The sequence below is a fragment of the Ischnura elegans genome, chromosome 6, assembly GCF_921293095.1.
Source record: "Ischnura elegans chromosome 6, ioIscEleg1.1, whole genome shotgun sequence".
Classification (NCBI taxonomy): domain Eukaryota; kingdom Metazoa; phylum Arthropoda; class Insecta; order Odonata; family Coenagrionidae; genus Ischnura; species Ischnura elegans.
The window spans coordinates 71,245,347-71,263,728 of NC_060251.1; the positions used below are offsets into that span (position 1 = coordinate 71,245,347).

At 37.0% G+C, this 18,382-nt stretch overlaps 2 protein-coding genes across 2 annotated transcripts; both read right to left on the bottom strand.

Moving 5' to 3' along the window:
• Positions 1-20: 20 nt before the first annotated feature.
• On the bottom strand, positions 21-9,478 carry LOC124161388 (basic proline-rich protein-like). The gene is made up of 4 exons (XM_046537704.1): positions 9,470-9,478; positions 7,601-8,044; positions 218-439; positions 21-173 (listed from the first exon to the last, which is right to left on the bottom strand). Exons 1-4 carry the CDS (start codon positions 9,476-9,478, stop codon positions 21-23), a joined length of 828 nt encoding a protein of 275 aa, XP_046393660.1.
• Positions 9,479-14,644: 5,166 nt separating this feature from the next.
• Positions 14,645-16,790, bottom strand: LOC124161389 (glycine-rich protein 5-like). Its single transcript, XM_046537706.1, has 2 exons — positions 16,752-16,790; positions 14,645-15,115 (listed from the first exon to the last, which is right to left on the bottom strand). The coding sequence occupies exons 1-2, from the start codon at positions 16,788-16,790 to the stop codon at positions 14,645-14,647; spliced, it is 510 nt and encodes a 169-aa protein (XP_046393662.1).
• Between the last annotated feature and the right edge of the window lie 1,592 nt (positions 16,791-18,382).

Sequence of the window (18,382 nt, forward strand, 5' to 3'; positions counted from 1 at the left end):
CGGAGAAATATGGCACAGGATTAATGACTGCGGGGGCGAAGACCACGCGGGGCGGGGGCGGAGGTGCGAAGACTGGGGGTGGGGCGTAGGAGATGGCGGGCACCCTGAGTGGGGCGGGGGCGAAGGTCGGGGGCGGCGGAGGTGGCGGCGGGGGTGGGGGCGGAGGGGCGTAGCTGATGGCAGGGGTAGGAGGCGGCGGAGGGGCGGCAATTATCACCCTGATTGGTGCGGGGGCGAAAACCGGGGGCGGAGGCGCGTAGCTGATGGCAGGGGTCGGGGGTGGTGGTGCGAAGGCTGGCGGGGGTGGTGGAGGCGGAGGAGGCGGTGGAGGTGGTGGAGGCGGAGCCGGAGGCCCGTACTGAGTAGACGGTGGAGCAAACAGTGGAGCATCAGGTCGCGCGCTGGCTAGCGCCACTAGGCACAGGACCACGTTGGTTATCTGCGAATTAAAAACAAAATTGTTGATAAAAACAACAATAAAACAAATATATTTCTGCATCTGTACTTCTGATAAGGCTTATAAAATATTAATTTTTGTTTGAATTTATTGTTATGACTTTTTATTCGGAATTGCTAACATTCAGCTACGATTGCGTGATAAGGGAATGGAGAGAATAAATCCATCATCATGGTATTATTTCTTTGTGCACTATGCACTGAAAGCTTGGTCATTCGTACAGAAATTTGTAAATAACCCCGGTCTGTGTCCTTTTCCACTTTGAATTGAGCTGCTCTCTTCCATTCACAGAATATTTTTGTATTTTTCATCAGATATTTTTTAATTTTCTCGGCCCAGAATAAATGCTCTCCATAAAGTAATTGATCATAGATGAAAAAAATCTGTGGAACTGTCTTTAATGAGCTATCTTTTCGAGTGAATGAACGTCCTCGTGGGTGAATGAACAGCTTTTTGCTGTCTGCCTTTTCTCACATGTATATATTAAAGAGTGTGACTATCATATTCCAGTGAATTACTTCATTTTAAATTAATGATAAAATAAATTAATTTTAAAACTTAGAAGAATTTTTTAAAATTAATCTGTCATCAAGTATCCATTCGGTCCTTTTTAAACGTAGTCAGCAGTCTCTAGAGTAACTCTACTTATTATATTGAACTAATCTTTGGCACTTGTCAATTATTATTTGATTGTAAATTATTTCCTATCATATATCCTTCTAAAAGTGATCGTTATTAACTTGTTTCAATTTGAAAGAAATTATTTGGAGCAATCCAAAACTAAGACTAAAATTGATTGATGACTACAATTTAACGTGATACACTTACGTATATCATCCTGGTACTGCTGGTGAATCCACAAGATGAAGATCTGAAACCAGTTTATCTTCTGCCTGAAACACGGCTTGATGGCGCCCTTTTATACGAATTAGTCTCGACCCCGTTAGGCGGCTGGAGTGATAATCAATATCCTTCGTCCATTCTCTTAAAATTCCATTATTTCCCAACATTATGTTCCAGATTTCGGATGCCTTGTTCCGTATTTGTCAATGGAAGAAGTGGTCGGGGTGTTTATGCTTGGATGGCCTCTGGTCATCTCCGCCTCACGCCGCCGAAGAGCTGTCTCCGCGCGAAGATGAGCCCATTCAGTAGCGATGTCATGGTCGGGTCGGAGTCTAGCATTTGTTCCCGGTGTGAAGACATTGCAACGTTTCGCTGTTTTCCTTCTGACTCTCCCGCTGGTCTACCTGCTGTGTTGATGTATTTTCACTCCATTTCTGCTGCAATTGGGAAATTACAAAAATGATATTCATGTTGTTGATAGACTTTAGTTTGGCTCATCAGAGGGAGATCAGTCTTTAATTATTGGATTGGCTATTCCCAGCGCGCGTGAATTTTGACCGATTTATGATATAAAATAATGGGAAGCTCGCTAAGAAGTGTGGGTGAAGAGAGAAGTCTTCTAAAACCCTTAAAAAAAAGACGGGACAACTTAGTTGGCCACATTTTAAGACACGATGACCTAATGAGAAAAAAAGTAGAAGGACAGTTGGAGGGGAATAAGGGTAAATGATGACCTCGAATGAGTTACATAGGACAGGTGATAAAGGATGTAAAAGAGAATAAATATGTCGCTATGAAAAGGCTAAAGGATAGGAGAGAGAAATGGAGAGCGGGGTCAAACCAATCTTAGGGCCTTTGACTAATGATGATGATATTTTATTTATTCCACATAAATTGAAACTCACCTAGCCTAAATGCATATGAAAGAAATAATTAATCGTTGCAGTATTGAACCAATAACTGATAAGCCTTAAATTTCGAAGGGAAAATACAAGACGAAGATATAACAACTGGTTCCTTCTGATTAGCCTTCTTCGAAGAAATTGATCTATGCAAGCACTGTTATGAAGCTAATAAAGTAATTAATTTGGTTTAAGTGAAAACCACGTGATCTTATGTATACTTTTCCATAATACGGTTTGATCAGACCAAAATATCGTACAGCCTTCGTATTGAAAAAAGTTTGACCTTGACTTTGAAATGTAAATGCATTTTTTTATACAAATGAAAATGCATTTATAAAAACGTAACTTGTTGCCAAGACCATAGCAGCCAAATAAGTGAAAAAGGAATGCAGCATCTTAGGAAAACCAAGAAAAGCTCGAAGAATTTGTTTTACCACTGTTATACGTATAGAAAGGAATTTGGATTTGGAATGAGAAGGGAGGGTTATGTAACTATGCGTTTATAAATGTAGCCACCTCCTTCTCCGAATAAGTTTCTATTTGATAATGTTTGTTCCCCGGAAATATTTCACCCGTGGTTTATTACTCTCCTTTTTTTCTTTCATCGACCATTCTTTTGCTATTTCCTTCATGCTCCCCGAACTCATCTACGTGCAGTAATTCATGCATGCCCTCATTGCGTACCCACGAGTATTCAAACTCAGTAATTTTGCATCTGTACAACATACTTTTAGCAATGAATTTCGTAGGGTACATCTCCTCTTAGTCACGTGGGTGTAGTATTCCATCTGAAGTGTTACTAAACGTCAAAATTACTTTGATTTTCGAAGAGTGTATTTTCAAAAGTTGAATATATATATACGTGTTGGATTTTTACTTTGATGAATAGCAATAAGAATTATAAAATATATTTTGAAAGGGGCCATTAATATGATGATTGTTTCCTATCTTCTCTACTGCGGCATTATGCAGTTATAATATATAATCGAAAAATGAAATTTTACTCAAATCAATACCATGCATTCTTCTTGCTAAATCCAATTTTTTTGGATTTCCAGTTGCCCACCGCGGAATATGCCTCTTTCTCAATGACTTTATCTATGAATTTATAACATCATTCCTTATTACCATCATTATTAGTAAGCAATCCTAGGATTGATTTGACGCAGCACATTACGTATTTCTTCTCTTTTACATACTCTTCTTATCACTTCCTCGTTACTTTCTCGGTCATTCCATTTAATTTTCATAATTCTTCGGTAGCACCACATTCTGAATGCTTCAACTCTTGACTTCCCTGTTGCTGTCAACGTTCAAGCTTCGCTCACGTATATAAACATGCTCCATATGTGGCATCTGGTGAATTGTTTCCAAAAATTTTGCTTATATTCCTATGCTACTTCAAACTTTTGCTGTCCTTGTTAAAATGAAATGCCACACAACTATTTACATGATTGTAGTCTACGTTTCGGGTTAATGCCAAGTCGTTTTCAGGTACCGTGGGAGTCTAAGAGACTACAAAAAGTCTGGTATTATATTTTGAAGGGAAGGGTGAGCGGTGAATGACTAGCATGATGGACCTCATATAGCTCACTGTAACGCCTGCGATACATATTGTCATCGTTTATGAGCATACGTGGAAAAGAATAATGGCAAATGTAATTCAAGCAATACAACTTCGCAAGTGCCTTCCTAATTGATGCACATGAAATATTTGCCGTCCAACCTTTTTTTTTGCTTCTTGTCGCTATTTTTGTCTATACAGCATTACTAGCGTGGTTTGAAATTTTATTGTTCATCTTTTTATCAAGCTTTTTTCTTATAATACCTGAGAGTACATGACCCATAGATGTAGTCGTCCATTTAGGTAGCTGTTAAAATTACGATGATAGTTAGATATGAATTTTTCACTACAAATTATCAATTTAATTTCAATAACTGCTGACCAGACGCCGAATTCTAATGGAACATTGTAATTCCTCTCAACTAAGTTTTGTACATATTTCAGCGTTTTTATACCTTCCCATCAATGCTTCGATACGTTAACCATATGGATGTTTTTCATGGGTTCTTGAATCGAAATAATTTTTTCGATTTAGATGTTCTGTTGCATTGATATTTGTAGTATTGCTTGATCTTTACTTCCTTTCATGTAATTTAAAATCTTTCTAGACTACGATCGGTAAATAGTTTTCGGACAAATTTATTTACATATACAGAAATAGTTGATTTTTAGAGAAGTTTCATTGATTTTCAAACCTTCGTTTGTGATCTATTTGAAGCGCTTTTCCCCTTCCTCTCTCAATTTCATTGACCTTTCATACTCTGACTTTGCGAATCATAAATCTCTTTGAAGATGCGTAAAGAGACCCAAGCGGTAATTGAATCGGGTGCAATAAATCATGCTCTTCGTAGGCGGTCACTTGAAGTACCTTTCACGCTTTTTCAGCGTTGCGGATTATCTAAAGGCTTCAGAAGGATTGTGATAAGACTTTTGTTCGAGATAACGACCACATATAATTTACAGCGTTGCAATTAGCTGTTCAAGTGGCAAAAAATTCGGAAAAAACGTTTGTTCATTGTTTCATTGTTTGTTTTGTTTCATTCATTCATGTTCGTCATTGAATTCATTGTTTAAAACGAAAGCTATCCTACTCTAAAGGTTTTTTAAAATTCAAGCTAAAGCTTTGCTTTAAAATTTTCATGAATACCAGTAATCAAAATGAACAGCTTGTCCATAGTAATACCCTTATATGTAAAAGGGTGGTTATTAACTTTAAAGTGAGTAATTTGAAAATGCAAACAAGGTATCACTATCAGGATTGGAAACATTTTCATGGCTTGAAAAGCTATGTAATAGCATACTTACTATTCTATTAGCTGGAAACTTGGTATGACTAGTGTCTATTGTCGTCGTACATTTAGAAAATCTGTACTTTTTGTTATTTTCTTATTTTTTCACTCTCATGAATTCTGTACACAGATGAATGTATTTCATTTTCCCTTGCTATTAGTATTGCATCCTACACACAAAGTATATTTAATGCGAAAATTCCTGTTATGAAGCAGTAGTTTTCAGTTTGATACGATAAATATGAATAATCCAATCTTTTACGTATTTTTAATACCGCGCACGCATAAAAAGCTTGTACGCATTGCCAAAACGTAAATAAATAACTTTTAACTAAACACAAACATAGTAATCAAATTTACTAAAAAAATCACTTTGATACGGAGGTCTGTATTGAACGCTTTTGGCACTAAATATAACTCTTCAGGGGCAAGAAAGAACGAAAGCTTTGAAGCAAAGCTACGCTAGGATGATTCCAGGAAAAGTTTACACACATTTTTATTCAATAGCATGTGAAGACACTGCGTTAAACAAAATAGATAATTATGGCGATGCTTGAGGCTAATGGCTTTGATATTTGGAGGATTACAGTTGTTTTAAGAAAAATAAATGTTTCCGCAACATTTGATGAAATGCCACACATAAGTCTATTTGTTCGTTCCACGAAATTTTATTTGAGCTATTAAGGAGTTTTAATGCTTATATTACTTAGTTTTAGTACAGTACTGGGAAATATACTTCTCAGATTCTTCTCCACAAACCTAAATAAACCTTTTATTTCCTCTTTTTAAAAAAGAGGAACGTTTTTCAGCATGGCTAGATCCTGGCCATAAAACGCTAGATTATTCATCAATCATGAAATAAATGTATTTTAATCTTATATAATACATTTTATTGTGCCTTGGTCTGGACATGACTAAAAACTTGATTTAGCAAGTTTTAAATGATATCTTTTGCCATTTCGAGGCACATTTTAACTGATTGAATCCTTGCAGCAGAAGAAAAAGTTTAAAGAAGAATAATTATTCATCGGGGAATTTATTATCGGTAAGGTGAAAACTGTACATTATATTACATTAACCGCAATTGCTAATACTAGAATATTCCACTCCCATTTGTGATGCATATCCTTCTTCATTTATAAAGTCTCGTATTCCACCTCAACTTGACTTCTGCTGGACAGGACGTTCCAGGAAGTCATCGAGTAAGTTCGCACCTGTGGATGAAGAGAAAATTTTTGGATTTAATATTCGATTTATTTACAGTGAAGATAAATATGAGTAGATTTTCCAAGTTATACAGGTCCTATTATAATAGTAAGTTATATTTATACCGATTAAACGTGAGCTTTGGGATGATGATTACTCGTCATTATCTTTTTGTTTCCCATGGGCTTAAAGCATGGGCTTAATGATATGTGTGGTTCGGGAAAAAAACAGATTTTTTTATGAATCACTGTAATACAATCATTGACTTTTCATGTTAGTACGATCATATTATCATTATAGTTTAATTTCTGGACCTTTTAGCTTTGCTTGTGCAACTAAGAAGAATATGTTGATGAAGCGGATGAAGCTGTTACAATCTCTTTCGACTTTGAAATCGTATTGACGTGTGAAGCCTTTCTGGCAGGGCTGAGGTTTTAACGAAGAATAAACTCATTATAATGACATTTGACTGCACATGCTTTGCATTTTAATTAAAAATGGTAGTGGCAATCACGGAACCTCAATAGAAATACGCAATGGCGTTTGTTAGGTCATTTACCATCAGCTGTAATGTCTTCTAAAATATTAGGGTTTTTTTCGCTATCCTATTCCTAGGTAAATCCATATTTCTAATTCAATTTTTACGAAATTCCCCCAAATTTGGAATGTGTATTGCTACCAGCAGCTATGGATAGTGACTTTTCGAGCCAAATGCCAAAAATAATGTAAGGATTATGTTTCTTAGTTATTCCATAAATTCGGCGCCACCTTTAGAAGTCAAAATATCAAACCACAGTACGACTTTGAATTTTTTCATTTCCCCCATAACTTTTAGAGCAAAAAATACTTTTTGCGGGATCCCTCAGCAAATAACCAATTATTGTGATACTAATTATTGTGGCAGAGTGTCCATAGTTTTTATATTTATCATACTTATCTTTACCTGCTATATTAATCGACTGTGTCAATTACGGAATACGAGCAGTCACATTCATTATGTGAAGCCATTTTGGGAACGCATCCTGGAAAGTATTTGGTATTGCTGCAATTTTAATTACTAACTACGCCATTTTCCTCTAGGATTTGAGGATGCCATGGGAACAGTGGTAGGATTAGTTATTGAAACTTCAGCAATATTCAATCCACGTACCTGGTGGAATGCCCAAAATAACTTCACCCGACTCGTGCACAAGAGTCGTATCGTAACCCCATACCTTCACATACCCCATACCGCATTTGTGTTATACTGACCTCCATCTCAATTTCATCAAGTGTGTATCGTATTTACTGGTTAAAATCTCGATGGAACGCCGTAGGCTGTAGATGGGGCGCTTACGGCTGGAGCGAAAGCTGGAGCGAAGGCTGGAGCGAACCCTCCTGAGACGAAAGTAGGCCTGGATGCGGCTGCGGGGGCAAAGGCACCCACCGCTGGAGCGAAGGAAGTTCCAGTGGGCCTGGAGCCAAAAGAAACAGCAGGGGCAAAGCCCACTCCGGCCGGAGCAAAGCCAGCTCCAGCTGGAGCGAAACCAACCCCAGCTGGGGCAAAGCCAACACCAGCAGGGGCAAAACCGACTCCAGCAGGGGCGAAGCCGACTCCAGGACGACCGGCGGTGACGGACAATGCGGGAGCACTAGGGGCAAAGCCCACGGTGGATGGCCGGCCGCCGATGAACCCAGCGGCAGGAGCCGCCGAGGTCACAGCGGGGACACCGTAGGCGGTGGACGGAGCTCGGATCTGGGCGGCAGCAACGGCGACGAGGCCCAATAGAGTAACGATGAACTTTGAAATGAAAAGAAGTACTTAAATGTGTTAATCGATGGAAATTGTTTCCGTTGTAATTCAAATCAAGGTTTATCTCATTTCATTTATGCTCATCACCTAGAAAACAACACTATTAGGCCTTTACATCGGGGCAGTGGGGGTGGGAGGGCTACCACAAATAAGCATGGAGAATCACGAGCATCCATATCCTAGAGAGAGGCAAGCTGCCCAGGGAGGACCTGAGCCCGCGAAACACAGTTTGGCAGGCAAGGCAGGCTACGCCACCGAGGTCGGCAAAAGCTTGAGTTAAATAAATAAATATTTATAGCCAATTTCCATAAATATTTTTACTCCACCACTGGTTGTATTAAATTGTATTGCCTTCACTGCATTGCAAATTATTTTTATTGCATTAGTGTTTTAGAGAAAAGCTATGAAAAAACTATGTTTTAACTATCGTCTTGAGATTTTTGCAGTGTTTTTATAATGACATATCCATTTGATCAAAACTGTGTCGTTGACTATTCGCGATCACATTTCGAGGTCATTGCAGGCCATACGCTTACGTATCGGCTTTTCATGGAACCCGTATCGGCATTGGCCATGAAACATCAAAGCTTAATATCACGCCGTATTTCGCCGAATGAGATGAATATAAACATCATATCAGTTTTAATCAGCACAATAATCGTTCAAGCATGGGTATATGTACATGAAAGTTACGGGTATAGATATGGTGGGTGAGGAAAGAAAACTGTCGAGGTAAATAAGGAATATACAGTGGCTGCGGATGGCTTGAGTGCTTTTGTGAAAGGGGATGCAGTAGTGCCTAAGCGAGAAAGGGAGATAACAGTAATGAGTTCATCGATGAAATAGTTTATCACTTGTAGTCACTTTAGTCACTAATAATAGTTTAGTTAATTGTAGTCCTGATGATGATTTAAAGAAGGAAATTTGTTGTTGGAAGAGGAAAGACCAGTGAGTTTAGTTCAAAAAGAACGCATTTGCCGGGAGAATAGGTTAAACGATGAAATGGCTGTGATGTGGTTTAGGGATCTTAGTATCAAGCATTTGTACCAATTTTCGATACCAAAGTTATGAAATTAGGCGATTAAGTTTTTTAAGAAACTCATGGGATCTTTATGGAGATTTAAATTATTTCAAAATTATTTTGAATTCCCTATTTGAATGTCATTATTCTTTCATTCATGTAAGTTTCTGATTTTTAATTAGATGATATCCAATGTTTTTGGCCAATGCTTTTACATTTTAATTTTTTTCGTGTGATCGTCACTGTCATGACACATACAACCATTTTAATGCTTCAATTATATCTAGCGTTGGTCTTCTTAGAGCTTTTACATTTCATAGTAATAGTTGTGTTGTGCCAATTTTGAAGTGCATGTGTATAGACTAAATATATAGTTGAGGACAAATACTCACAGAATTCATTTTGGAGGTTTTCTTTTGCTTCCGATCTGTCTGCGAACTGTGTTCACCGTGGACTGTTCTGTCATTTGAACTGTTTTATGCCTTTATATAGTTATTTCCGTTCGTTCCTAGCGTCTTAGACCTCATTTGTGTGGTACTGGATTTGAATCTTGTGGGAGTATCCCCATCCCTTTAATTTCACAACGCTTTCGATGTCTCCAACTGTAAAATATTATTGTTTTCATCATTTCGTGACTTAAGTTCTGTACTGCAGAATCAATCTCGACATCTGAGGAAATTCGCATCTGTTGCCTCCCATTACGAATGTGGTTCGTATGACTCTATTCTTTCATGTGTCGCAACCCAATGTTACCATAACAAACGACATTATTTCTGAATATATAAAACTGGAATCTATACAGAGTGAACACTTTCGTGAACTCTCAAAGTGACGCAGAGGGTGTGTTATTTTGAACTAAAATTACTTACGAAGTATTAACTATTCTGAAGTTTAATTCCCGATTTAAATAGTGCTTGCTAATTGCAATAGGTATCACCTCACCCACCATGATGCAAAATTATTGATTATGCATGAAATCTACCTTGTAGCAGATGCTTCCGATTTTTGTTTCTCACTCAGATTTCATATCGAACCCACTTGCTCTTTAAAATACTTGTTTTGTTACGGCCTCACCACTCTTAAACTCTCGCATTTATATTTGCATACCCAACGAGAATAGCAACCCATTTTTTCTGATATTTTTTAATTGATTTTTTTAAATACAGTTGAGTACGCTCCATTTGTCTTAGTGGCGAGGTAATTCGTATTCTTTTCCATAATAATCGTTACAGTTTGAGCAATATTAGTTTTGACTTTTTTCTCCATCTATCACTTTTTATTGAGCTGTAAATTTGATTATTTTCACACTATATTTTACTCTAGATACTCATCCAACTGACGATACATCGAGTACTTTTCCATATTTTTCGTGCCTCATTTTTGATGAAAACTATGGCCGATTTTATATGGAAATGTAATTTATGTGAATCGGCTCATTTGATCTGATTCTCGATTACTTAGATAGCTATAATTTAGAGAGATATTCAACAGATTCAGGCTTCAGTTGGTGGAAGTTAGACATATTTAAATAAATAAAACATCGAAAAGTTTCCTCATTCCAAAAGAATTTGCCACAAAAATAACTTTGTGGGAAAGCGCTACAATCTTTTATTTACTTAAATACTAATTTAGAGAGCTATGTGATTGGATTAGTTTGATTATTTGTACGTTTTACCACTACCACCATTGATGATTAATTTTTGATGTAGCTAATATGCAAGATTAATTTTGAATCCATAATCATTTTATTGTGGGTATGAGAGAATAAGCCTTGTATCCGTTCAGAAAAAAACTGCTCGTGATACATTTCTATGTAGCATTCATACTCCTATAGTTGCGCTATTTTATTATAAAATTATATCATATATATGCATCCAAATGGAGCAGGAGGATTATTTGCAATGTCTATACATTTTCCGTTTATTCATTCATTCGTATCAGTTTGTGAATGGTGTTGTAATTTTAGAGTGTCAGTGTCCAACGTGATTTTCACAGCATCTAGTTCTGCTTTAAAATATGTTGACAGAATACATAAATCTGGCTATTTCTCGAATTACTGTCCTATCTTTGTTCTCAGATACAAATTTCGTATAATTATCTTCGGATTTTATTTGGGTATCAATAAAGATCGGTAATCTAGTAGAAGCTATCGGGAGCATTTTCTTTTTGATGTTTTCTATTGCAATAGTTATTTTTAAAAGGAAATGGTCATGCATGCCGGCTAGTTTTAGAGAACGTTGGGTAGTTGTTAATTTTACATGCCAGAAACCATTTGCTCACAATCATCTGCATTGGAGACCTTTTATTATATCCAGTATTTTCATCTGCTAAGAATATAGAGTGAAATCTCATAAGCATGGTATACATGCTTTTAAGTGCATGTATCAGGATATGCATGCGACCTTACTTTCAATACTCTGGGTATTCAATATTCTTTTCAAACTTCAATATGAAATATTTCAATATGATGCCGTTTGTCATAATAATGCCATTCCACACTTTAATTGCCAACAGTTACCTAAACTGTCAATTAATTTACGAAAATCATCATCAAAACGTATTAATTCCGTATTTCATTTGAATAGCAATAAAAATGGTTGAAATTATTGCTACCTGAACATAGTATTTGAGAATCCGTTGACAAAATCGTCTTGAGGACGAATGCAGCAGCTATCAAAGTTGTTTACAAACTTTTCTTTACATGGGGTGCGCTCATGCATTTAAAATAGTATTTTTTTACATACATTGATAGGTAAGTCATAGTCGTTAACGTATACAAAATATGACTTTATAATTCTCAATATTCTTGCTGCTATATAGCTTCAAATTTCGCCAAAATATCAATGTTCTTTCGCCCTACAAGATCGCCCTGTGACGTCAGAATGCGAGTAAGCAGATTCTCTCCGTGGCAATAACAAACAGTAACGGCGATACTGATTCATGACTTGAAGGGTTAGTCAAAAACAGTTGTGAATAGTTTTAAACACTTTGCTGTGTACATATTACGCAAAGGCTGACTCCGACCTCGTAAGGTCGCATTCTCGGACCATTCCGAAAGTAGATTATTTCATGGTCGCTGATTTCTTTTCCGGGATTGAAGATTTCGTCGGTGCTGATTTTAGTAGCCGCAAAATTGAAATGTGAGATAAATTAAATAGACTATCTCGGTCACAAGGCCTAGAGCGTAGTTTGTATCTCAATCAACTACTGTAATTTACTCATTGCTTTTAATGTGTACTGGGTACAATTTTGGAATATGTAAAGTTAACGTTTTAGATAAATACAACGGAACAAATATGACCCCCATTTACTTAGCAGGAAGCAGGTCCGAAGGAAGGGAGACGTTCCGTGATTTAGAAGTTGGATACGTTTAAATGAAAAGAAATTTGAGTGTTTTCACTGTTGGGGTGTAGGTGACACCAGAAAATAAAGTGAGAACAAAATCTTACAGTGTGGAAATCACCGTAGATGAGGAGGATGAAAAATTAATAAGTGATAATTGTCTAGGCTGTGATGCATATTCCGTTATGCATACATAACCTGTCAGTTATTGATAATAAATCCATCACATGGCTGATGATGAAATTCACATGTATTGCTATGAAAAATATAAACTGTGAAAAAAGCACCGAGGGAGATAAAGATTTTCCTAAAGCTTGGACAAACAGTCTACTGGCACCACTTAAACGTATTGTTTACTAGACTCTGACGTCACGCTCACCAAACATGGCGATGGGTCGTTTGTAGGGCAATTACTATACAATCTCAAAGTGGAATTTTAAGAATAATACGCAGGTAATAGAAAAACTGCATTCACTGTAATTTTCAATGTGGAGGATATTATTTTATCGTATAAGCATCAATTTTTAGTGAAATTCCCCATTAGCTGCGCTCAGATTCTTATATTTACCTTAAATGACAAAATCAATGGGTCAGCAGCAAACATCCACCATCATTCATCATCGAATAAAATATCCAACCTTGTCAGGCATCATGCTGTACCTAATACTACTAACACCGTTTCATATTTTATTGAGCTTCTAACCTTTTAATGCAATAATCCATGCGTCCATAAATAGTGAGTATAGTATTTAATAGTAAAATTTTTATTTAAATCTATTTTTTTATGTTGAATTTACGCCTTATAAAGTAACAGTTATTATTTTACACAGGTATTATTCTGTTTTAATTTTATTTTATTAAAATATAAGCATCAAACATGAAATATTCATGCATTGTAATAAAATTAGCCGTTCACTTCGTTGCGATCATTTTCACAGCGGACATAGTTGACTCTTGGAGCACAGCAGAATTGGTGGAAGAGCAAACGCTTTTGAAGAACACCATCGTAAATCATGGTGTCATTACTCCTCCCGTAAGCGACGCATGCTGGAAGTAAACATTAACAATCATTATTATTGTGTTTTAGATGAACATTAGATGTAATTATTCGATATTGATTTTATTTTTACTAATTACACTCTGAAGCAATCCATAAATAAGAAATATTCAAAAATACAAATTTATAATATCCTAGCAACTGTAATTACTCTGAAAAGTTTTATGAATAAGTTGCATTTAGTAAATGCTTGCTAAACTTATTTCTGCGCCTGCACTGGCCTCCAGTAAATTTACACTAAAATCTGTATCGCTTTGAAACTGTTTGATAGCTTGCTATGTTGATATTTTTTAAATCATGAGATCAAAATTGAAATTGATATTTAACATCAACACATTTTTAATATTTCTGTTCTAATGGTATTTTCCTCTGAGATAAATATCACCTTTTGATAGAGACTTATAAATATGAAGTACGTCTCAATAAATTGAACATTAAAGATCTCGGTGAGACATTTATTAAGGGTGGGTGGATAGTACTCTTCCGACTATGGTTTTTTTTGTAACTTGAATGGTGTCCATTTTAATATAAAATTTAAATCAATCTCCTTTTAAATGAATATTCTCTGTTTTTAGATTATGCTATTTTACCATAATAACGCCTATACTATTGGTGGCCTAACAGTTTTGCAATGTAAAATATATACCGGTGAAAAATCCAATAAGTTTCAATGTTATTATTTTAAGCTTGACAGGTTTTACTTTATTCTAATTAACAATGCTTATTATACTCACACCTATATCACTGAGCCAATACATAGAGTTGTATGCGTAATTAATAGCAATGAGAGACGAGGTTTAATGATTATATATGGCATAAAAGCCACTTGAGGATTTTACTTATTTGGAATTGTGACACGACTGAATACGCCGGATTACGATTTAATTTTAAAAATAAAATAAGAGTACCAGTGTTAAAGCCACAGAACTTTATTGGTATTCCATAATCTTTGCCAGAGACAAGGGTAATGTATACTGCAGCGTATTTAACTCTGAACCAACTCTTAGAACGAATTATGAAGTATGGGGGATAAGATTGAGGGACAATGAGTGACAATATGGGCATTCTGAAAATGTACTTCTTTGATTTAGTACGAGTAGTATTCGCTCCCGCGTTTACTAACGCTTTTAAATGACTTTACCTCGAAAAGCAGAGATGAAGTGAGCGATCAGAAGTCCGGGGGACCGTAGACGGAAGCAGGCACCCTAGGAGGCGGGGCGAAGACACTTGGTGCCGGCGCGGAGAGAGCACCGCTAATGCCTGGGGTGAAGGAGGCGGACTGCGGGAGGAATCCGGAGCTACCGGGGGCGCCGACTGGAAGACCTCCGGAGCCACCACCGGCACCTCCGGGCGCGGCGGGAGCGAAGCCGACGCTGAAGCTGCTGGGGCCGTTGATACCTCCGCCTGAGGAGAGGCCGACGGTTGTGCCGAGACCGGAGACACCGTTGCCGCCAGGGCCGAGTAACGAGATGGAGCCTCCAAAGCCGCCCCCGGGTCCAAAGGTTCCGGCAACACCGATTCCAGGCGGGGAGAAGGCTGCGAGGGAACCAGGGCGCGAGATTCCGCCGCCGAGGGGTAGGGGTGGTGCGTAGATTTCCGCTTGGGCGAGGACGGCAAGGCTCAAGAGTGACAGAATACACTGTTTGGAAAAGGAAAAAGATGGTGCAGTGAATTGCGGAGGCCGTCATAGAATTCCATTTTAAGTTAGGAAAAATAACAACTTTTCTTTCTACAACTTAACCTTCAGTATTCTTGAAAATTATACAGGATATTGCAACTAGTTGACGATTAAAGCTTAACTAACTCGTAGAAAGCAAAGTTGCTAGTTTCCCTTAATTAGGAAAAGATGGTTTAAAATCATTATAAGCTATAGTAGAGGGCGTGACTTGGTGGTAATCCTTTATCGTAGGGGTTGACGGAATAAAAATGTGTTTTTTCCACATGGCGATTTATTTTGTCCGATTACGGTATCATTAGAGCGTTACCTTTTACTGGTGAACATTAACAATGTTACGCTGCAATGAAACTATGGTCGGACAAAATAAGTCACCACGTAAAAAAACAAAATTTTTATTCCTTCAACTCCTTAAAATAATTAGATTCAACCAGAATATTAATTTGAATGGGTGGAGTTAGAAGTTGAGTTTACAGGTTAGACCACGAGGCGTATGAGTGATAGAATACGAAAAAAGAGGAATGTAAAGGGTAAAAGCTATTAAATTTCACTAGAATATATAATTGAATACATGAGGTAAGTATCTGAGTTTCGAGCAAGAGTATCCAATGATTAGGCCACGAGGGCCACACTCCAAGTTCCGAATCGCCTCGCGGGCCGGATAGCAAATTTGCCGATTACTGAAGTATTCGATACCAACGTCTACTGAAGAATCCGGTGGCGTATTTCTTATAAACGAGCAGTTGTAAGCGACTTTGACGTTCAGTACAGCGCTGCAACGCTCCTAGCGGCGTCTCGCAGAGTTAAACGAGCGAGAATCGCGCGCTACTTGAGACGAGTCCGCGGGCCGTATTATGGAGACCCCTGGTTTAGACGGTCACGGTCACGAGGCTTGCGGATGATAGGTTACACTGCTTGGAAGACGAAATAGATGATTTATAATTATCAGATTCGACCAGAACGTTGGTCAGAAGTTGAGTTTAGAGGGTAGACTGCGAGGCATAGCGTGAGTGATAGAATGCAATGAACGACGAATAAGATGGTTGAAAGTTAATGAATTCCACAAGAAGAATTCCACATTGACTCAATGAGCTATTTTTATTACGATACTAACATTGCTGATGTACCCCCTAAGACCATTTTCTTGCATATTGTATTACAAAATAAAATTTGTGGTCTAATACTAATCATTGGTGGAAAATAACATTTGAAATCTTCATATTTTATAAAACTTATAATATAAAATATTCATGATATCATTCTTCGTGGTAACTCATTTAAGTTATATAAAATTGGTTTTACTTACGGCCTTCATTTTGACGTGCCTGATTTGAGTCTGATTTGTGTCTGATTTGACTTGATGCACATGAGGGTACTTATACCTCTTTAGCTCCAAGTCCAAATTCACGCAAATCGGTTGGAAAAATGGCGATCGCAGTCACGTGGAGAAAATAGCCACACGTGTTCTTATTTTAGCACATTTTAACCCCTTTTGGCCCCAAAATTCGCGCGAATCTGTAACATGCGGTCTTCTCAAAACAGCGAGCGTGCCTAATTCCTAAAGGCACTTTTTCCGCGCGATGTCAAAAATTTCACTTGCCAAAACTTCAGCCAGGTGTTTGTAGCTAGCATCTGGCATCCTACGAGTGCGAAAACTTGATGAGGTAAACACTCTTGCCACCTTAACAGATAAGATACGGTCCTCTTGAATTCGTCGTTTGCAAGGTTACTGCGATATGTTATGATGTTTTTTGATAAAGCAGTGTAAACCACCAATCTACACTTACGGCAATATACAAGTATTTATTTAGATTTTCATTCAAAACACAACTATGCTTCATTGAAAATTCCGTATTAGAAGTATTTTTCGCAATTGACAAGTATAAAAAATCATTACGGAATTACTTGATACTATGTACCTTATATACTTTGAACTTTTTTATGAAATATATAATAAATATTTATAAAAATAAATGAAATATAAAGTAAACATTGGTATTCAATTTAATTATATTCTAATCCATCAACTACTATGTTGATGTCGACTATGATAATTCCACTGAGACATCGGACGTTCTTATGGTGAAAAATGATTTAAAAACTGCCTATTCACGAATCACTTTAATGTTTATTGTTTAATAGATATCACAGAGTAAAACCATTTTTGTTTAAATGACATATAAAGTGATATGGGTAGGCAAATATTTGGCAAATTTTAGTAAAAAGGATTTTGCAGAGAGAGACCACTTTGGCTTATTTCTCATTCATGAGATAATTTCATCGTAGTTGCTATATTTGATGGCCATCTCGTCATAATACGAGGTTGAGACCGAGAAATTTCTCACTTACCCGAAAAATATTATAACTTTCTGCTTTATAAGCTATGTTAATTTGAAACAAAAATAATTCCTTTGGAGAATATTATTCCTCATTAACATTCGAAGCCTTGCGGCATTATTGATACTTGTTCAAGTATTCGACAAGTAACATGTGTTATCAAATAAACACGTAAACACGTAAAAATAATCATATTTTTTTCTTAAAAGGACATTCTGATAGTATCTGTATCGTATTCAACATGAATTGTGCGACACACCAAGCAACAGTACTAAACCCGCAACCTGCTCAATGAAGCAGTATTAGCTGAATTAAGCAAAAATGTACAATTATAAGTGTTCTGAGGGTTGGAAATGCATTAAAACTTCCCATAACAATAATTATAAGGTAAAAGTTATAACTCAAGTGAAATTCAAGCATCTGACTGTAGTGATGGACGCGTTATCGGTGGTTTCCAGTAAATAAATTCACAAGTATTTGGAATCAGATTATTACGTGAGTGTAATCTATCTGAAATGGTAGATCGAGTTTCTAGATGGAAAATTAAGATTTCAATGTCATTTTTCCTGAAAAGATAGGCATATTTACTATGCATTATTATTCAACGCACACTCGATTTGCAGTAATTTCAACTCTTAGGTCGCCAAGTTTCAGCTTATGAGGACGACAAAATACGTTCCACAAAGTTAACTTATAGGCAACATTTAATGGAGTTTTTACATTTAAATTATGCCTTATTTACTACGAAGACTCGATTTATTTTAAGAAACTTAATCTATCATTCTAGTCCCATCAGTTTTACCTTCTTTTCTTTACTGCTTTCTTGGATTCGGAGAAAAGGTCAGCGCATAGATCCTCTGCCTGCCTAATGCGTCTACTGTTCTTTTCCAGCTT

What these genes read in the sequence shown, in the direction of transcription:
- LOC124161389 (XM_046537706.1), bottom strand. Translation starts at nt 16,790, where the DNA reads ATGCCAGATGCTAGCTACAAACACCTGGCTGAAGTTTTG. An exon ending in AACACCTGGCTGAAGTTTTG is followed by an intron (nt 15,116 to 16,751) that starts GCAAGTGAAATT and finishes TTTTCCAAACAG; the next exon opens with TGTATTCTGTCACTCTTGAG.
- LOC124161388 (XM_046537704.1), bottom strand. An exon ending in CTCCAGCTTTCGCTCCAGCC is followed by an intron (nt 440 to 7,600) that starts GTAAGCGCCCCA and finishes TTTAATTCGCAG; the next exon opens with ATAACCAACGTGGTCCTGTG. An exon ending in TCGCCCCCGCACCAATCAGG is followed by an intron (nt 174 to 217) that starts GTGATAATTGCC and finishes CCCTGCCATCAG; the next exon opens with CTACGCCCCTCCGCCCCCAC.